The following is a 17,256-nucleotide window of genomic DNA, read 5'->3' as shown; positions in this document are numbered from 1 at the left end:
TCTTTTATACTTGTAAGCAATAGGCCTACAATTTGTTTCTTTTCATGCCTGATCTTCACCTTTTATTCCTTGACATCTCTCAGAAAATCTGCGTTGTGTTTAAAATATTTCCAATCAGACTGATTACGATTTGGTAGGCGTAAGTATATACTGTGAGTTCAACGACCTCCCTCCCTTCTGAATAAACCCCCTCCCCCACTCCAAACGTGGAAAATTATCTCCATTCAACAACTCCTTTTTTCTGTCAAATGTTATATTGAACGAAAGACTTAATAAAATAACCATTGGTACAAATTCACATTTTTTTGTCTGTAAATGAAATGTCTGAATATTTTTTCTGAATTGAACGCGTCGCAAAAACTGTGTTGACGCACGGTTTGCGTCATCCTTCGTTTCGGTCGTTAATTAAGGATGGAAGAGAAAATTAGAATTCGTCGCAGTAACTTTTACTTTGAAGTATCCGACGTCTATTCAATTACCATATTACGTTCTTCTATGTTGGATAGTAACTGCTTAGCTCGATTTAACAACTTTATTTGTGAGAAAGGTAGGCCCTACAAAAATAATTATTTTCTAATTTTTATTTATTTTTTAAAAATTATCTATTTGTTGGGGGTTTTTTTCGTTGGTAAATACGTTTAAGAAATCTTATAAACACATGCTGTTAAATTTGACAGATATGGATGAACGTTTTTGTATATAGACTGTTTTAAATTTTCCATTAAGACATATTTATTATCTCCAAAAGAAGAACAGAATAAAAATCAGACCCACCCCAACAAATTACCTTAATATTTGATAAGATAGAGTTCATAAATTATTATTAGAATTGGAAGTGTTTGTGTCAAAACAGTTTCGTCTAATAATTTGTAATTTGTGTACGCATAGGCTAGGCCTACGTCAATCATAAAAAATACATTTTTTATCTTATAATTTGTATTCGAATCACGTATTATGTCAGTTATGGGTATATAAAATGTGTTATGAATTATTTAATGTTGGTAACTTTTGTCTCGACCTGAGTAAACAGATAAGAAATTTGGATGATAATACAAATAAAATATTAATTATGCAGTTTTAAAGAGTAAAAATATTTCCATTAAAAATACGACTAGTAACTGGATTTATTTTCACAGTTCGTTTTCAAAACGAAACATTGTCGTTATAGTCGGTAAAACTGTTCCTGAATCATCAAAATGAAGATCATGATAATAACGATTACGTCTATGATTATTTTTACGCTTGTTACTTCTCTTGTATCGAGCAGCACAGACGGTGAGTACGTTCTCTTGTAGTTGACGCTCGGTGTTTGCGTTGCAAAACCAAATTTCTTTTGTATTAATTACATCTCGGATATCTAGGTCCAATTCTTCCATTACACCATCTGAATAAGTTATTTATAAGTTAGTTATTTGGTGTAACTTAACTGGAACAAGTAGGATTATAGAAACGAAATCCAGAGATTCTCTTTTATTAACCACCACCTATTTCATTCTATCACAGGTGGTGTTTGTCCGGATCTGTGGCATCCTTTTGGTCGCAAATGCTACAGATTATTTGAGAACCCTCTCAACTGGTTTGATTCTCTTGAAGTATGCAAAGACAACTTGGCAAGTTTAGCGACTGTGAATACAGAAGAAAAACACAAGTTCATAGTTGAGAAATACTGCAGCAGCAGCAGCAATAGTAGTAGTGGTCCTTGTGAGCGGTGGATTGGATTCAACGACATAGACGTTGAGGATGTTTGGCAGTGGGCATCCGGCGCCAAGAATGACGGTTTTAATAGTAAGAATTTTAGATAATGTTAATGCATGTTGAAGGAATAGGCCTACCCCTTTCACATTAACTACCAAAACTCCGGAGACACTTCGTAGATGTTTCACACTTGAGTTGAGGTTGAACTCCGGTGTCCGAGACGAAATCCGGAGACGAAATCCGGAGACACGATCAATGTGAAGGGTTAAAGGTCAAAGGTCGCACAATCAATTGTTGTATTCAATTGAGTTGACTTTTACTTATTACTTATTTAACCGAGTATTTTGAGCGTTGAGATTGTTCTTAACCAAAAAGCTTGCGTTGTCAACGTTTTCTATTCGAATGACTTTTTTGATGAGCACAAATGAAAGAATACAAAAAGTACTTAACAAAAATGTTGACAACGAAAGTTCCAATTCGAATACGACAAATCATTGTTTTAGTAAAAACTATTTATTCACAGTGTGGGGTCCCAGTGAGCCAAACGATCGTGATGGTACCGTGAGTGAACCATATACGAACCATGGAGATTGTGCCGCGATGTTTCGAAGAGGATGGTCAGATCGTAACTGTTTTGCTCAATTGAACGAGTATATTTGTGAAAAAGGTACAAAACTACTTTACATGTAATTAAAAGTAATCAGGCCCGTAGCCAGGTTTTTTTTGGGGGGGTTCGGGCGAACTTTTGCGCGAACCCCCTTTACCACTGAACCCCCCTTGAAAAATAAAGGCCCCACAATCGTGCAATTTATGTCAATTATAGGATACTGTAGTGTAATATATAATTTCTCTGCATAACTCAGATTTTAGTAGGTAAAAAATGTCTCTGTAAGCTGATTGGACAACCGAAATTGCTCTGAGAGCCAAAGCTTCCAGGAGCCGACCGGGGGCCCTTGGTGGCCCCCTGGCCCCAGCCTGCAGTTGCTCCCTGCGCTCGCAAAATAATTGGTGTCACGAAAACCTCCCTATGATGCATTCTGGCTACGGGCCTGGTAATATGGAACGCCGTTTACGAAACATTCCGATGATGATGACGGTGATACAAACTTGTTTCGATGTGAATGAATGCTATGATTGATAAACATTTTGCTTTGATGTGAATGAAATGCAAATGATAATACGAATTTTGTTTCGGTGAAATTCGTATCATCGATGCATTTCATTCACGTATTGCGTCTTAAAATGTTGCGTAAACGGCGTTCCTTAATTCTAGGCGATATGAGATTTACGGTGCTGAAAGAACTGTGATATTTAGACACAAAACACATTACCGTTCATTGGTTTTGCAAACCGTTTATTTTACTTAGCCCACGACACAAGAAGGCCTAGTATACTAGCGTGCCAACTTTTAGTCTTAGTAGGTCTATATTCATTTTTTGTTCCTACTATTTTAATGATTGATTTAAATTATATTCAGAGAGAAATATGTACATATTGAAACGAGTCTATGGACGCAACGGTAGCCCAGCCTGCTTGAAGGAAACTGAATTAGCTGACCTGACACTGAGAAGTTCGACGACTGTTCGTAGTCGGGTTGATTGCTTTCGTCTTTGCATTTCAATCGAACATTGCACTGTGTTTCAGGTTCGGAGTGATTCGAAAAACGCACTGACATGTGACGTCCTCCTGAGTGAAGCAAAGCATGCGCAGTATGATTCTGGACACGATGGTTGTGATATGTTTATCATAAACATTTAAATTTAAACCATAGGCCTATAAGTTTGAAGAGGGTTCTTAATGTGTTTTCGTAAATGGGTCCTGAAATGATGCGACTCACTCGTCTTTTGTGTTGTGACGTACAACTAAATATATTGGGCACGGTACTAATCATTGTAAGGCATGCACCAGTAACGAAATATTGCAAGAAGATTTAAAATTCGATCCTCTGTGATACCAATTGATAGTTTTAAACACGAACATAAGCACCGCAGTTGAATCGCGTCTAACACGAATATGTTTGCACGTCGCTAGAATGCTATATACCAGCTCTAATTACCGTTAAAAAAAAGCAAAGTTATATTTATCTTTTGAACTAATTAATTGTAAGCAGCATTTGTGTCCCTATTTCCGAAAATCTGCCTAGTTCTTTTTGAGTGTCTTAAATGTTTACAACCAGACTGACTTATTGGAAAGCATTAACTTAAAATAGAAAAGATATAAATGTTTAAACAATAGATATAAAAAAATATAGAAATAAAAATTGAACACTAGATGTCATTTGTTGTGGGTTTGTTCGATTAAATGCGCTTACGTAAGACTTACCTTTTTAAAGCGTCGTTCCCACTAAGAGACGCAACGCAACGCTACGACGTATTGACGCAAAGTGCTGTATTTCGCAATCACAAGTGGGAACCGACGACGCATCAGTGCTGGAAATATTATATCGCAGGTTTGATTCCACGCAGGCGGGAGCAAACACAATTATCGGAAGGGCATTTTCGTTCTTTTCGTTGCGTAGATCGCGTTACGTTGCGTCGCTAGTGGGAACCAAGCTTGATTCCCAGCTCTGTAAGTGTCTATGTCCAGTATCATAGGCAATTTCCGTAAAGCGTGGTTCTCACAGAAGCTTGGTTCCCACTAGAACGTAACGCAAGGACGTAAACGCAACGCAAGCGTTTTAACCAATGACAAGCGAAGTTATAGACAGTTAGCAATCACAAGCGAATAAGCCATCGCTTGTGATTGGTCAATTTACTTGCGTTGCGTTACGTCCTTGCGTTGCGTCGCTAGTGGGAACCACGCTTTAGGCGTGGTTCTTACTAGCACGCAACGCAGCGACGTATCGACGCCAAGTGCTGTATTTCGTAATCACAAGTGGGAACCTACGACGCAATAGTGCTGCAAACATCGCAGGTTGTGATTTCACGCAGGCGGGGGCAAACACAGTTATCGGAAGGGCATTTTCTTACGTTGCGTAGGTTGCGTTACGTTGCGTCGCCAGTGGGAACCAAGCTTTAGGACGCAACGCAAAAAAAATTGTGAAGAATTCGATTTATTAGTAGTACATTAACGGGTATGTAGTCAATGTTTTATAGTGTAATTATGTACACGTACTGCAATTCCAAACACAGTCAGTTAAAGTAGTTATCTTGTATTTCAAAATATGATTGTCTTCAGTTTTATTGATTAGGCCTTTTAATCGAATGTACAATAGTTTGCCTTGGGTATTATTTCCGTTATGTGTCATTTTTATTTGAAATTCGAGGACGCAAGTACCAGTCAAAAATATTGATTATTGGATTTCACTGCAAAGTCAAAATACGTTTTTACGTAATATATATTTAGTCAGATTTTTAAAGTTACAGCACACTGTCGTCGTTATTGTTGGTAACTGTTCCTGAATCATCAGAATGAATATCATAATAATAACGTTTACGTTTGCGATTATTTTTACGTTTGTTACTTCTCTTGTATCGAGCAGCAGCACAAACGGTGAGTAGCCTACGTTAAGACCATCTAAAAAATCAAGTGTTCTCGGTAACTGAAATTGCGAATAATTATTTAAAAACAGTACCAGTAGGCCTATTTTACAAGACTTTTGTAAAAAAAATTAAAAATGTTTTAATCAAACCACTCGAATAAGGCACTTGAAATCTCCCTTTAGTTATTTGGTGTAACTGAACCGGAACATGAACAAGTGGAATTTTATTTAAAACAAAATCTAGATAAGGTCTACGAACGTTTATTTCAAGCAACCAGTATTTTATTAAATAAAAAAAAACAACAAATAAAATATTTCATGCTATCACAGGTGCTGTTTGTCCAGATTTGTGGCATCCTTTTGGTCGTAAATGCTACAGATTATTTGAGAACACTTTTAACTGGTTTGATTCTCTTGAAGTATGCAAAGGCTATCTGGGAAGTTTAGCGACTGTGAATACAGAAGAAAAACAGACGTTTATAGTTGAAATGTGTAGCGGTAACTGCAAGGCATGGATTGGGTTCAACGACATAGACGTTGAAGGTGTTTGGAAGTGGGCATCTGGAGCTGAGATTAACGGTTTTAGTAGTACGGTATATTATTTTGATATTTATAATTTCGTGGAACAGGTTGGAGCAATTACAACAGTCTACAAGCAAGGGTTTAGGTCAGAGTTCAAGATCACCGGATGTAACTAGATTGTTAAATGTTTAACCTCGTTACTGTAATTTTGCCCAACCAGTACTATCAGGAGAGTCTTCTACAGCGATATTCTTTGCTTTTTGACAATCCGCCAGGATAGTGTCCTGTTCTTTTCCTTTGCCAACTGCCTTGCTTGTTTTATGTAATCTTTTTCTTTTTTTTTTGTATTATTATATTTCTTATCTGGAAAATAAATGAATATGAATATCACCATCTTTCAAATACATTTGCTGATTTGTTTTTAATGCGGTACTTGTGTTTTTCTTTCTTAACTTTGATATTTAAAATGATCATTTATGTTTATTTAGACATAAACTAACATTCTTCATTTGTGTTGCTTACTGTGTTAAACCAATTCATTTAATGTTGTTGAAATTGTTTATACTATTTACATTTGTTCACAGAGTGGAAGGACAATGAACCAAACGACGGTGATAGTAGCGTCGATGAAGCAAATCAGAACTCTGGGGATTGCGCCAGCGCCATGGCCAAATTTGGAACATTATGGGCGGATCGGAACTGTAAGGCTCGATTTGACCAATTTATTTGTGAAAAAGGTAGAGAAATAACTATCTTGTATTATTTAGGCCTTGTAATGTTTGAAATGAGTGTTTCCACTAGAGAACGCAACACAACGACCAATCACAAGCGATGAATTATTAAGTGTCGCATCTCATTGGTTAGCTCGCTTGCGTTGCGTCTATGCCCTTGTGTTGCATCTCCACAGTGAGAAACAATATTTATTATAGGCCTGTTTTGTTTCATATTGATTCATTTTAATTTATATTCAGAGAAGCATATGCGTACATCGAAACAAGTATATGGACGCAATGGTAGCCCAGCCTGCTTGAAGGAAAGTGAATTAGCTGACCTGACGCTAAGAAGTTCGACGACTGTTCGTAGTCGGGTTGATTGCTTTCGTCTTTGCATTTCAATCGAACATTGCACTGTGTTTCAGGTTCGGAGTGCATCGAAAAACACACTGACATGTGACGTACTCCAAAGTGAAGGAGAGCATGCGCAGTATGAATCTGATGCTTGTCATACGAGTATCATAATATAGTAATATTTAGGTATAAATTACATTGGAGACTTAATAGTAATGCAGGCATGTAAGTTAGAAGTAGGGCCTAGTTTTAAACGTGTGTTTATACGTTAATATACAGAACATGCCGAGGTACAAAATTACGTTGATGCTCTGAGGAAGACGCGGCGTTGTTCTGGTCTGATTAATATACTGTGTGGCAATGATGTAAATAAAATGACCACTGGAGATTCTTTTTTTAATTAAATGCCTTTGACAAAAAGCGTTGAAAACTAGCATGCATACTTACGTAGACACTTGCAATGCGCGCACGAAGACTGCGAGATGCGTCGCGAGATTAGTATATTAGTAGGTTTGTTACGTCATCATTCGTTCAATCAGAAGGAGAGGCAAATTTACACAGACGAACGAGCGGTAACGGTAAGCGGAAAACCGTGTAGCTTTTCACCACGTAGAATCTGTATCTCTATCCTGAGCGGAAACCGCCCGTCCTCTCCTCGTTGTGTAGGCCTATAAATGATCATAAGGAATAACAGATTATATATTACCGTTACCGTTCGTCTGTGTAAATTGGCCTTTAGGCATCACTCACTTATAGGCCTACCTAAAGTGAGGTGGCATAACTTTCATTCTGGAGCATACAACAGGTGTAAATTCTTTAAAGGCTCTACGTTCTTAGATGCAAGCCACCTTCCTATCCAGGTATGTCTAAATGTAAGTGCACGACTTATTACATTTAAGATTCGTTTATTTGGTATTCAAATGTTTCATACATTATCCATTATTGCGGATATCTTTCAGCCAAACAATGACATTTGGATAACAAGTATATCAATTATATTGATTAATTCATTGTAAAGTATATAGAAATTCGCTTAGTCATTTATATTGATTAATTCATTGTAAAATATATAGAAATTCGCTTAGTCATTTATATTATTTCGATTTTTTTCAGTTTCTTTTTTGCTCATTATAGATCTATTTCTTTTGGTCCAACGAGATAATGGAAAAGAATAATAATTGGTTTTGAGTAAAACGTCAAAATATGAATTTTTCTCCACATTTTGTAGGTAGTCTGTCGTTAATGTTAGTTAGTAAAACTAACAAAAGTGTTCCTGAGTCACCAAAATGAAGATCCTGATAATAACGTTTACTTTTACGTTTTTGGTTATTTTTACGTTTGTCACTTCTCTTGCATCAAGCAGCACAAACAGTGAGTATGAGACAAAAACCTGTCAATTTATTCACCTTTCATTATCATAGGAAATTTTTAGTAAAATTTAAAATACCTGTACTATAGGCCTTATCGATTCCGGCCCTATAACATAGAATCAACATTATAGATAGAGCAAAGTGTGGTGTTTTTTTAAGTAAAATGTTTGTATGACTGGAAAATAAATTAAAATATCACATCAAAAGATTAAAAGTCTTTTATAGCCTTCATCTTTCATGAAATTATTTTCGCCATTGCACCTATAAACATTCATTATTCGTTATAATGAATGATGATTAGTTAACTCAACGTTTTGTATGCGTTCATTTAATTCATACTTTCCTTTCAATTTATGTTCTCAATATTTTTCAACCATTCCTCCTTAAATCGTTGGGTCATTTCATTGAAATATTACATGATCAATTATTATGCAATAGCTCTTTAGGCCTAATTTAAAAAGATGACATTTACGAATTTCGAATATTTATTTTAAACTTATAACCAGATTAAAACAAGTGTTTTATCATATCACAGGTGCTGTTTGTCCGGATTTGTGGCCATCTCTTGGCCGAACCTGCTACAGATTATTTGAGAACACTCTCAACTGGTTTGATTCTCGTGAAGCATGCAAAGACAACCTGGCAAGTTTAGCGACTGTAAATACAGAAGAAAAACATACGTTAATATTCGAAATGTGCGACGGTACTTGTGACGCCTGGATTGGGTTAAACGACGTAGACGTTGAAGGTGTTTGGCAGTGGACATCTGGAGCAGAGGATATCAATTTTACTCGTACGGTATATTATTTAATTTATACTCATGTTTGAAAAATAATGTTAATAAAGTTGGAGCAGCGCTTCTCAGGGAAGAAGAAGTGTGTCTACACATGCGCATAAGCTATTTATTTTTGTACTTATGTGAATTGCCTACCTAAAGCAAGTGTTAGGTCAGAGGTCACGTTATATCAATTAATGAAATGGTTTTTTTTTAGCTTGATCTTATTTATTCTTCACAGCGTGGCACCCCGGCGAGCCAAACGACTGGGATGGGGGCGTGAGTGTACCGTATACGTACTCTGGAGATTGCGTCAGCGTAATTGGATCGTATGGAACAGTATGGTTGGATCGTAACTGCTTGGCTCGATTTAACAGCTATATTTGTGAGAAAGGTATACATACAGAAATACTGTTTACGTCTCTACGAGTTTGAAATTAGTTTGATTGTTTAGAACTATCTTGATTGGTCAATTCGCTTGCGTTGTGCCTTACGTCATTATGTTGCGGCTTACGGAAGAGCATGCGTAGTATACATTTGGACAAAATAGTTGTGATATGTTTATCATAATATAGTAAATTTTAAGTGTTTACCATTTTACATTGTTGGCTTAACAACTAAGTTTGATCATGGATTATTCATTAATCCATAGTTTAAAGTAGGATTAGTGAATTATAATATCAGAAATGATCGAATACGCGGCGGCTCACTCAAATTGTTTTTTTTTACACTGTTATAAAACTATTATGTTGAGGATATACGTAAACCAGTGGTATTAAACAAAAACTGTATAAATTTAACATTAGAACAGATTCATTCGTGAGTTGCGAGTTTTGGAGCAAATCGCGTTGTTTAAAACTCTTTTACACTATTAAATTTTATGTTACAACAAATATGATGTGCCCAAATATGGTAGTGATATGACGTCATCATGACCATATATGGGCACATCACAATTTGTTTCACATAAAGTTTGATAGTCTACTCTAGACAGCTTAAGGCTTGCACGCTCCTGACACCTGCATATCCAGGTATGTATGTCTAATAATTTGTATTTACGTAGATTTTAATCTAAACTTCAAAAATATGTCACAAAATGATAAGTTTATATTTATTATGGGTGCAAATGATCCCGATATCATCCGAAGCCAGTTATGAAGTATGTATGTTCGGCGTTTGAAAGGCGCTCGACTATTCAGGCCTCCACTTGATACTGAGCGACCTTTATGCAACATACATGTTCATTGAATGATTTTATTATTGCTTTTTCTTTTATATCTTTGTTCTTTTTTGTAAATGTTGTTGTTAACCATACCTTGATGTTAAGGTGGATGTTAATAAATTTGAATATATTGTACATATTGTACATCACTACTATTTAAAAAGTATTACTATGTCGAACAGCTATATTATTTTTCTAGAGTACATTTATCGCTAAGTATGTTTTCCAATTATGGATATATATTCAAATGTTTTTATAAATTATTCATTGTGGATATGTTTTCTTTCAGCCCAAGATTGATAACAACAAGTATATTGATTAATGGATTTTGAAATATAAAAATATCTCCAAATAGGTTTATTAATTATACTTATAACACTTTCTTTTTTGCTCATTATAGATCTATTTCTTTTGGTCCAACGAGATAATGGAAAAGAATAATAATTGGTTTTGAGTAAAACGTCAAAATATGAATTTTTCTCCACATTTTGTACAGGTAGTCTGTCGTTAATGTTAGTTAGTAAAACTAACAAAAGTGTTCCTGAGTCACCAAAATGAAGATCCTGATAATAACGTTTACTTTTACGTTTTTGGTTATTTTTACGCTTGTCACTTCTCTTGTATCAAGCAGCACAAACAGTGAGTATGAGACGAAAACCTGTCAATTTATTCACCTTTCATTATCATAGGAAATGTCTAGTAAAATTTAAAATACCTGTACTATAGGCCTAATCGATTCCGGCCCTATAACATAGAATCAACGTTATAGATAGAGCAAAGTGTGGTGTTTTTTTAAGTAAGATGTTTGTATGACTGGAAAATAAATTAAAATATCACATCAAAAGATTAAAAGTCTTTTATAGCCTTCATCTTTCATGAAATTATTTTCGCCATTGCACCTATAAACATTCATTATTCGTTATAATGAATGATGATTAGTTAACTCAACGTTTTGTATGCGTTCATTTAATTCATACTTTCCTTTCAATTTATGTTCTCAATATTTTTCAACCATTCCTCCTTAAATCGTTGGGTCATTTCATTGAAATATTACATGATCAATTATTATGCAATAGCTCTTTAGGCCTAATTTAAAAAGATGACATTTACGAATTTCGAATATTTATTTAAAACTTATAACCAGATTTTTAGAAGTGTTTTATCATATCACAGGTGCTGTTTGTCCGGATTTGTGGCCATCTCTTGGCCGAACCTGCTACAGATTATTTGAGAACACTCTCAACTGGTTTGATTCTCGTGAAGCTTGCAAAGACAACCTGGCAAGTTTAGCGACTGTAAATACAGAAGAAAAACATACGTTAATATTCGAAATGTGCGACGGTACTTGTGACGCCTGGATTGGGTTAAACGACGTAGACGTTGAAGGTGTTTGGCAGTGGACATCTGGAGCAGAGGATATAAATTTTACTCGTACGGTATATTATTTAATTTATACTCATGTTTGAAAAATAATGTTAATAAAGTTGGAGCAGCGCGTCTCATTCAGGGAAGAAGAAGTGTGTCTACACATGCGCATAAGCTATTTATTTTTGTATTTTGTAAATTGCCTACCTAAGGCAAGTGTTAGGTCAGAGGTCACGTTATATCAATTAATGAAATGTTTTTTTTTTAGCTTGATCTTATTAATTCTTCACAGCGTGGCACCCCGGCGAGCCAAACGACTGGGATGGGGGCGTGAGTGTACCGTATACGTACTCTGGAGATTGCGTCAGCGTAATTGGATCGTATGGAACAGTATGGTTGGATCGTAACTGCTTGGCTCGATTTAACAGCTATATTTGTGAGAAAGGTATACATACAGAAATACTGTTTACGTCTCTACGAGTTTGAAATTAGTTTGATTGTTTAGAACTATCTTGATTGGTCAATTCGCTTGCGTTGTGCCTTACGTCATTATGTTGCGGCTTACGGTACCGTACGTCATTGCTTTGCGACTAAAGTAGTCCTTGCGGCTTACATCATTGCGTTGCGGCTTACGTCATTGCGTTGCGGCCTACGTCCATGTGTTGCCGATTACGTCACTGCGTTGCGGCTTACGTCATTGCGTTGTGACTTACGTAACTGCGTTGGGTCTAAATGGGACCTAGCTTTCTTATTCGGAACATTTCAAACAAGAAATCCGTCCTTTTTTAAACGTAGAGAAACAAATTAGAAACTTATCTCAACATGATTGAAAATTAACAACACAGGATTTTGGCATCAATGTGCTGTGCATTTGAGTGTTATACACACATTTTTAAACACTATTAAATTAAAGCGGAATTTGCAGTCGCAACACAAGCGAGTTGACAAATGACAAAAAGCGACGGTAATACATCCAAAACACTTACGTTACGCTTATGTCCTTGCGTTGCGTCTCTAGTGGGAATCAAGCTTTATCCATCACTTACGTTACGCTTATGTCCTTGCGTTGCGTCTCTAGTGGGAAGATCAATGTCTTGATACACTAGGACGTAACGCAAGGACGTAAACGCAACGCAAGCGTATTGACCAATGACAAGCAACAGTTCGAATAATTTATCGCTTGTGATTGGCCAATTCACTTACGTTGCGTTACGTCCTTGTGTTGCGTCTCTAGTGGGAACCAAGCATTAGTCATAATAGGCCTACGTTTTTAGGTCATATTTTAATGATTAATTTACATTGTATTCAGAGAGGCATATGCGTACATCGAAACGAGTCTATGGACGCAACGGTAGCCCAGCCTGCTTGAATGAAAGTGAATTAGCTGACCTGACACTGAGAAGTTCGACGACTGTTCGTAGTCGGGTTGATTGCTTTCGTCTTTGCATTTCAATCGAACATTGCACTGTGTTTCAGGTTCGGAGTGCATCGAAAACCACACTGACATGTGACGTCCTATGGAGTGAGGGAGAGCATGCGCAGTATACATTTGGACAAAATAGTTGTGATATGTTTATCATAATATAGTAAATTTTAGGTGTTTACCATTTTACATTGTTGGCTTAACAACTAAGTTTGAACATGGATTATTCATTAATCCATAGTTTAAAGTAGGATTAGTGAATTATAATATCAGAAATGATCGAATACGCGGCGGCTCACTCAAATTGTTTTTTTTTTCACTGTTATAAAACTATATGTTGAGGATATACGTAAACCAGTGGTATTAAACAAAAACTATATACATTGAACATTAGAACAGATTCATTCGTGAGTTGCGAGTTTTGGAGCAAATCGCGTTGTTTAAAGCTCTTTTACACTATAAATTTTATGTTACAACAAATATGATGTGCCCAAATATGGTAGTGATATGACGTCATCATGACCATATATGGGCACATCACAATTTGTTTTCACATAAAGTTTGATAGTCTACTCTAGACAGCTTAAGGCTTGCACGCTCCTGACACCTCCATATCCAGGTATGTATGTCTAATAATTTGTATTTACGTAGATTTTAATCTAAACTTCAAAAATATGTCACAAAATGATAAGTTTATATTTATTATGGGTGCAAATGATCCCGATATCATCCGAAGCCAGTTATGAAGTATGTATGTTCGGCGTTTGAAAGGCGCTCGACTATTCAGGCCTCCACTTGATACTGAGCGACCTTTATGCAACATACATGTTCATTGAATGCTTTCATTATTGCTTTTTCTTTTATATCTTTGTTCTTTTTTGTAAATGTTGTTGTTAACCATACCTTGATGTTAAGGTGGATGTTAATACATTTGAATATATTGTACATATTGTACATCACTACTATTTAAAAAGTATTACTATGTCGAACAGCTATATTATTTTTCTAGAGTACATTTATCGCTAAGTATGTTTTCCAATTATGGATATTCAAATGTTTTTATAAATTATTCATTGTGGATATGTTTTCTTTCAGCCCAAGATTGATAACAACAAGTATATTGATTAATGGATTTTGAAATATAAAAATATCTCCAAATAGGTTTATTAATCTAGTTTATTTAAAATGTTATTTTTATTATAAGCATTTAATTTTGCTCATTTAAAATAAATTTTTTTTTTTAGGTATCTTTCTTTTGGTCCAATGAGGGAATAAATAATATGAATAACATCATTCTAAAATTGATTGGTTTTGCCCGTAAAATAATTTCCATTTAAAATACGCTGCCAAAAGGAATTTATTTATTTTATATTTTGTTTTTGATGTTACAGCTACACTGTTGGTAATCTTCCTGATGATGAAAATGAAGATCACGATTGTGATTACCTATATTTTGGTTAATTCTCTCGTATCGATCAGCACAAACGGTGAGTATTTAAAGGCCTACTGTTAGTAATGTATAAAAGCAAGGTGTCGAAATGCACGTGTTTGGCCAGGTTCTATACTCCATAGAACACCATAGGTAGAACAAGTCTTTTTTTATCAAGATTACTGTCACAGGTCTTTCTAGTAAACACACATCGCTGTTGAGTCAGAGTACATCTGAAAAGAGCATGACGCAACCCTTAAGAAAGTGGAACGTTCTACCATTTTGAAAACTATAGTTGCTACTGAGCTGCGGAATTATGAATAAAGGCTTTTGGCGAATGCTGTGTCGTGATTGAATTATGACTTTACCAACGGTAGGCCACATTTTGGGGGTGTGTTTATAGCATCCCATGAAACGTCTGGATTCGCCACCAGTTGCAATGTATTTCTTTCAAGCTACATTTATTATAACCTTTGACATGTTTGAAACCAACAGGCTCTGGTTGCCAGGATCTGTGGCATCCTTTTGGTCGAAGCTGCTACAGATTATTTGAGAACACTTTCAACTGGTTTGATTCTCTAGAAGCTTGCGTCGCCAATCAGGCAAGTTTAGTAACAATCGATACCGAACAAAAGAATACGTTTATAGTTGAACTGTGTAACGGAAGTTGCAATGTGTGGATTGGGTTTAACGACATAGACATTGAAGGTGGTTGGCAGTGGACCGCCGAAGCCGAGGATAATACTTTTACTAGTACGGTATATTATTTTAGTTGTAGAGGTTTCGATATATTGTTGCAATAGATGAAACAAATTATTTAATTGAAATGTATTAATAACAATAGTTTTGTAACAAAATAGTTTTAATACTTGATAGTTTTGTTGCAATTTAACTGGCTTATAAAGAAATGGATTGACGTTACTTTTGGACGTTTTTATTCCACAGAATGGATATCCAATGAGCCAGACAATTATGATCCTGGTGATAGTGATCCTAATACTGGAGATTGCGCCATGATGATTGGAACAACATGGAGGGATTTCAGCTGTTCTATTCGGCTTGTCAACTCTATCTGTGAAAGAGGTACTAGAGGCCTAGAAACATCAATATTATCGAGATATTGTCACAATTCTAACGCTTGGGTTCAAACTAGGGACGATACGCAAAGACGTTAACGCAACGCAAGCGAGTTGACCAGTAGCAAGCGATAGTTCGAATATTCCATCGCTTGGTGATTGGTCAAATTACTTGCGCAGTGCTTACGTCCTTGCGTTGGGTCCTGTCGGAACCAAGCTTTGATGTTGAATATTTGATATTTGTACCGTAAATGTCTAAATAAAGATATTCAATTCTGTACCCTCGTCTGAACCCAACTCCACCTCTACCTCAACTTTTCCATTCCCACTTTTCCTCTAAAGAAGATTAGTGAACCCATGTCTTCAAACAGTACTAGAGCTTTATTGATTGAATCTATTTTAGGGAAGGATATCTACACATCGAAGCGAGTTTACAGCGACAGTGGTAGCCCAGCCTGCTTGAAGGAAAGTGAATTAGCTAACCTGACACTGACAAGTACGACGTCTGTTCGTAGCCGCATTGATTGCTTTAATCTTTGCATTTCTGTCAATTGCACTGGGTTCCAGGTTCAGATCACATCGAAAAGCACCCTGACATGTGACCTCCTTCGAAGTGAAGGAGAGCATGCGCAGTATAAATTTGGACATACTGATTGTCACATGTTCCGTGTTACTTAAGTATGTTATTCAATAGATTTGATTCTGAAATGATTTGAATGAAAAAATTTGTTTAAGGGCTTAAATTTCCCAAAAAATACTTTGCTATAGACTGCAACTTTCTCTCAATTAACGAATACAAAACATTCATTAGGCCTATCTGTTTAAAACACTGCCTGATACGATAATACTTGTGAATCCACTGCTTCTTTAAAACGAATGTTTTAGATCCGACTGTCGAACAGAGAGACGCCGGCAAGAAGCAGAACAGTTATATAGACGAGGCGGTACTAACTGTACATGTTGGGTTTTCGGTCGCAAAAACAAAGTATATATTTTACAAACGAATTGATACTCGCCGAAACGAAACTAACCAACCGCACGTGGTAGAAAATTAACTCAAAGCAAATGGAAAAAGACATTTTGGGCCTCAGACCAAAGCGGTTACTTATTACATATATGTTACTGGCTTAATAGATAGCCTATTTAATTTTTAGAATTTGTAAAATTATTTTCTAAAATCCTTATTTTCTGTGATTTTTCCTGATGGCGCATGAGCAAAATATTTCACTTATCGACCTTTTGTATTCCTTTCTCAAGTTAGAATTTAGCAAGCTGTAAATAAGCGGATTCATGATTGAATTTGAAAATAAAAACACGTCTGAAATGTTGATAAACCACAATGGCCACGTATGGTTGATAAGCAATCCGATTAGATGTATAGACTTTGGTGTAATACATAAAAGGAACACGATAAGAATCGTTGCAGTCATCCGAGAAGCCTTCAGGTCCGATATGTTGATCTTCTGTCCAATACGTAACGCTCTCTCCTTCATGTGTCGTCTCGCTATTCGAAAAATGTACCAATATGCGACTAACATTATGGGTATATTCAGTAACAGTGTTGGTATGTTAAAGTAAAAGAACATCGTATGTCCGTATGTGAGATAAAACTTGTCAAATTGTTCGCAGTTTATCGATGTATAGTTGGTGATGATACCGGCGACAAACGGTACACTGTATGAAATACTACCCGTGATGAAACCAAAGAAATTACCAACAATACTGATCCGAACTGCTCTCCCTGTCGTCATCCACACCCGATATCGGATCGGAAACCGGACGGCATAAAAGCGATCTCCTGTCATGATCATTAAATTCGCAAATGACATTG

General features: G+C 36.1%; 4 protein-coding genes across 6 annotated transcripts; all 4 read left to right on the top strand.

Annotated features, from left to right (window-relative positions):
* Positions 1-1,055: 1,055 nt before the first annotated feature.
* Positions 1,056-3,504, top strand: LOC144855833 (low affinity immunoglobulin epsilon Fc receptor-like). The gene is made up of 4 exons (XM_078713778.1): positions 1,056-1,275; positions 1,504-1,785; positions 2,219-2,362; positions 3,173-3,504. Exons 1-4 carry the CDS (start codon positions 1,197-1,199, stop codon positions 3,451-3,453), a joined length of 786 nt encoding a protein of 261 aa, XP_078569904.1. The 5' UTR covers positions 1,056-1,196; the 3' UTR covers positions 3,454-3,504.
* Positions 3,505-4,979: 1,475 nt separating this feature from the next.
* LOC144855836 (low affinity immunoglobulin epsilon Fc receptor-like) lies at positions 4,980-7,281 on the top strand. Its single transcript, XM_078713781.1, has 4 exons — positions 4,980-5,187; positions 5,507-5,764; positions 6,283-6,435; positions 6,670-7,281. Exons 1-4 carry the CDS (start codon positions 5,106-5,108, stop codon positions 6,939-6,941), a joined length of 765 nt encoding a protein of 254 aa, XP_078569907.1. The 5' UTR covers positions 4,980-5,105; the 3' UTR covers positions 6,942-7,281.
* Positions 7,282-7,321: 40 nt separating this feature from the next.
* Positions 7,322-13,213, top strand: LOC144855835 (C-type lectin lectoxin-Thr1-like). 3 transcript variants are annotated; one of them, XR_013614868.1, is made up of 6 exons: positions 7,322-7,625; positions 7,994-8,136; positions 8,671-8,928; positions 9,152-9,304; positions 10,629-10,771; positions 11,306-11,446. XR_013614868.1 is itself a non-coding variant. In XM_078713780.1 (6 exons), exons 3-6 carry the CDS (start codon positions 10,687-10,689, stop codon positions 13,082-13,084), a joined length of 774 nt encoding a protein of 257 aa, XP_078569906.1. In that variant the 5' UTR covers positions 8,807-8,933; positions 9,152-9,304; positions 10,629-10,686; the 3' UTR covers positions 13,085-13,213. The 3 variants fall into 3 exon arrangements, 1 of the variants encoding a protein (XP_078569906.1); XR_013614867.1 differs by having other exon boundaries at positions 7,322-7,637; XM_078713780.1 differs by lacking the exons at positions 7,322-7,625; positions 7,994-8,136 and adding exons at positions 11,790-11,942; positions 12,807-13,213 and having other exon boundaries at positions 8,807-8,933; positions 11,306-11,563.
* Positions 13,214-14,335: 1,122 nt separating this feature from the next.
* LOC144856259 (low affinity immunoglobulin epsilon Fc receptor-like) lies at positions 14,336-16,132 on the top strand. Its single transcript, XM_078714206.1, has 4 exons — positions 14,336-14,407; positions 14,845-15,102; positions 15,295-15,432; positions 15,829-16,132. The coding sequence occupies exons 1-4, from the start codon at positions 14,338-14,340 to the stop codon at positions 16,101-16,103; spliced, it is 741 nt and encodes a 246-aa protein (XP_078570332.1). The 5' UTR covers positions 14,336-14,337; the 3' UTR covers positions 16,104-16,132.
* Positions 16,133-17,256: the final 1,124 nt, after the last annotated feature.

Source organism: Antedon bifida, chromosome 11 (assembly GCF_963402885.1).
Source record: "Antedon bifida chromosome 11, ecAntBifi1.1, whole genome shotgun sequence".
NCBI classification, from domain to species: Eukaryota; Metazoa; Echinodermata; class Crinoidea; order Comatulida; family Antedonidae; genus Antedon; species Antedon bifida.
Note: the sequence above shows the minus strand (reverse complement) of the source record. Positions and strands in the feature narration are given on the sequence as shown.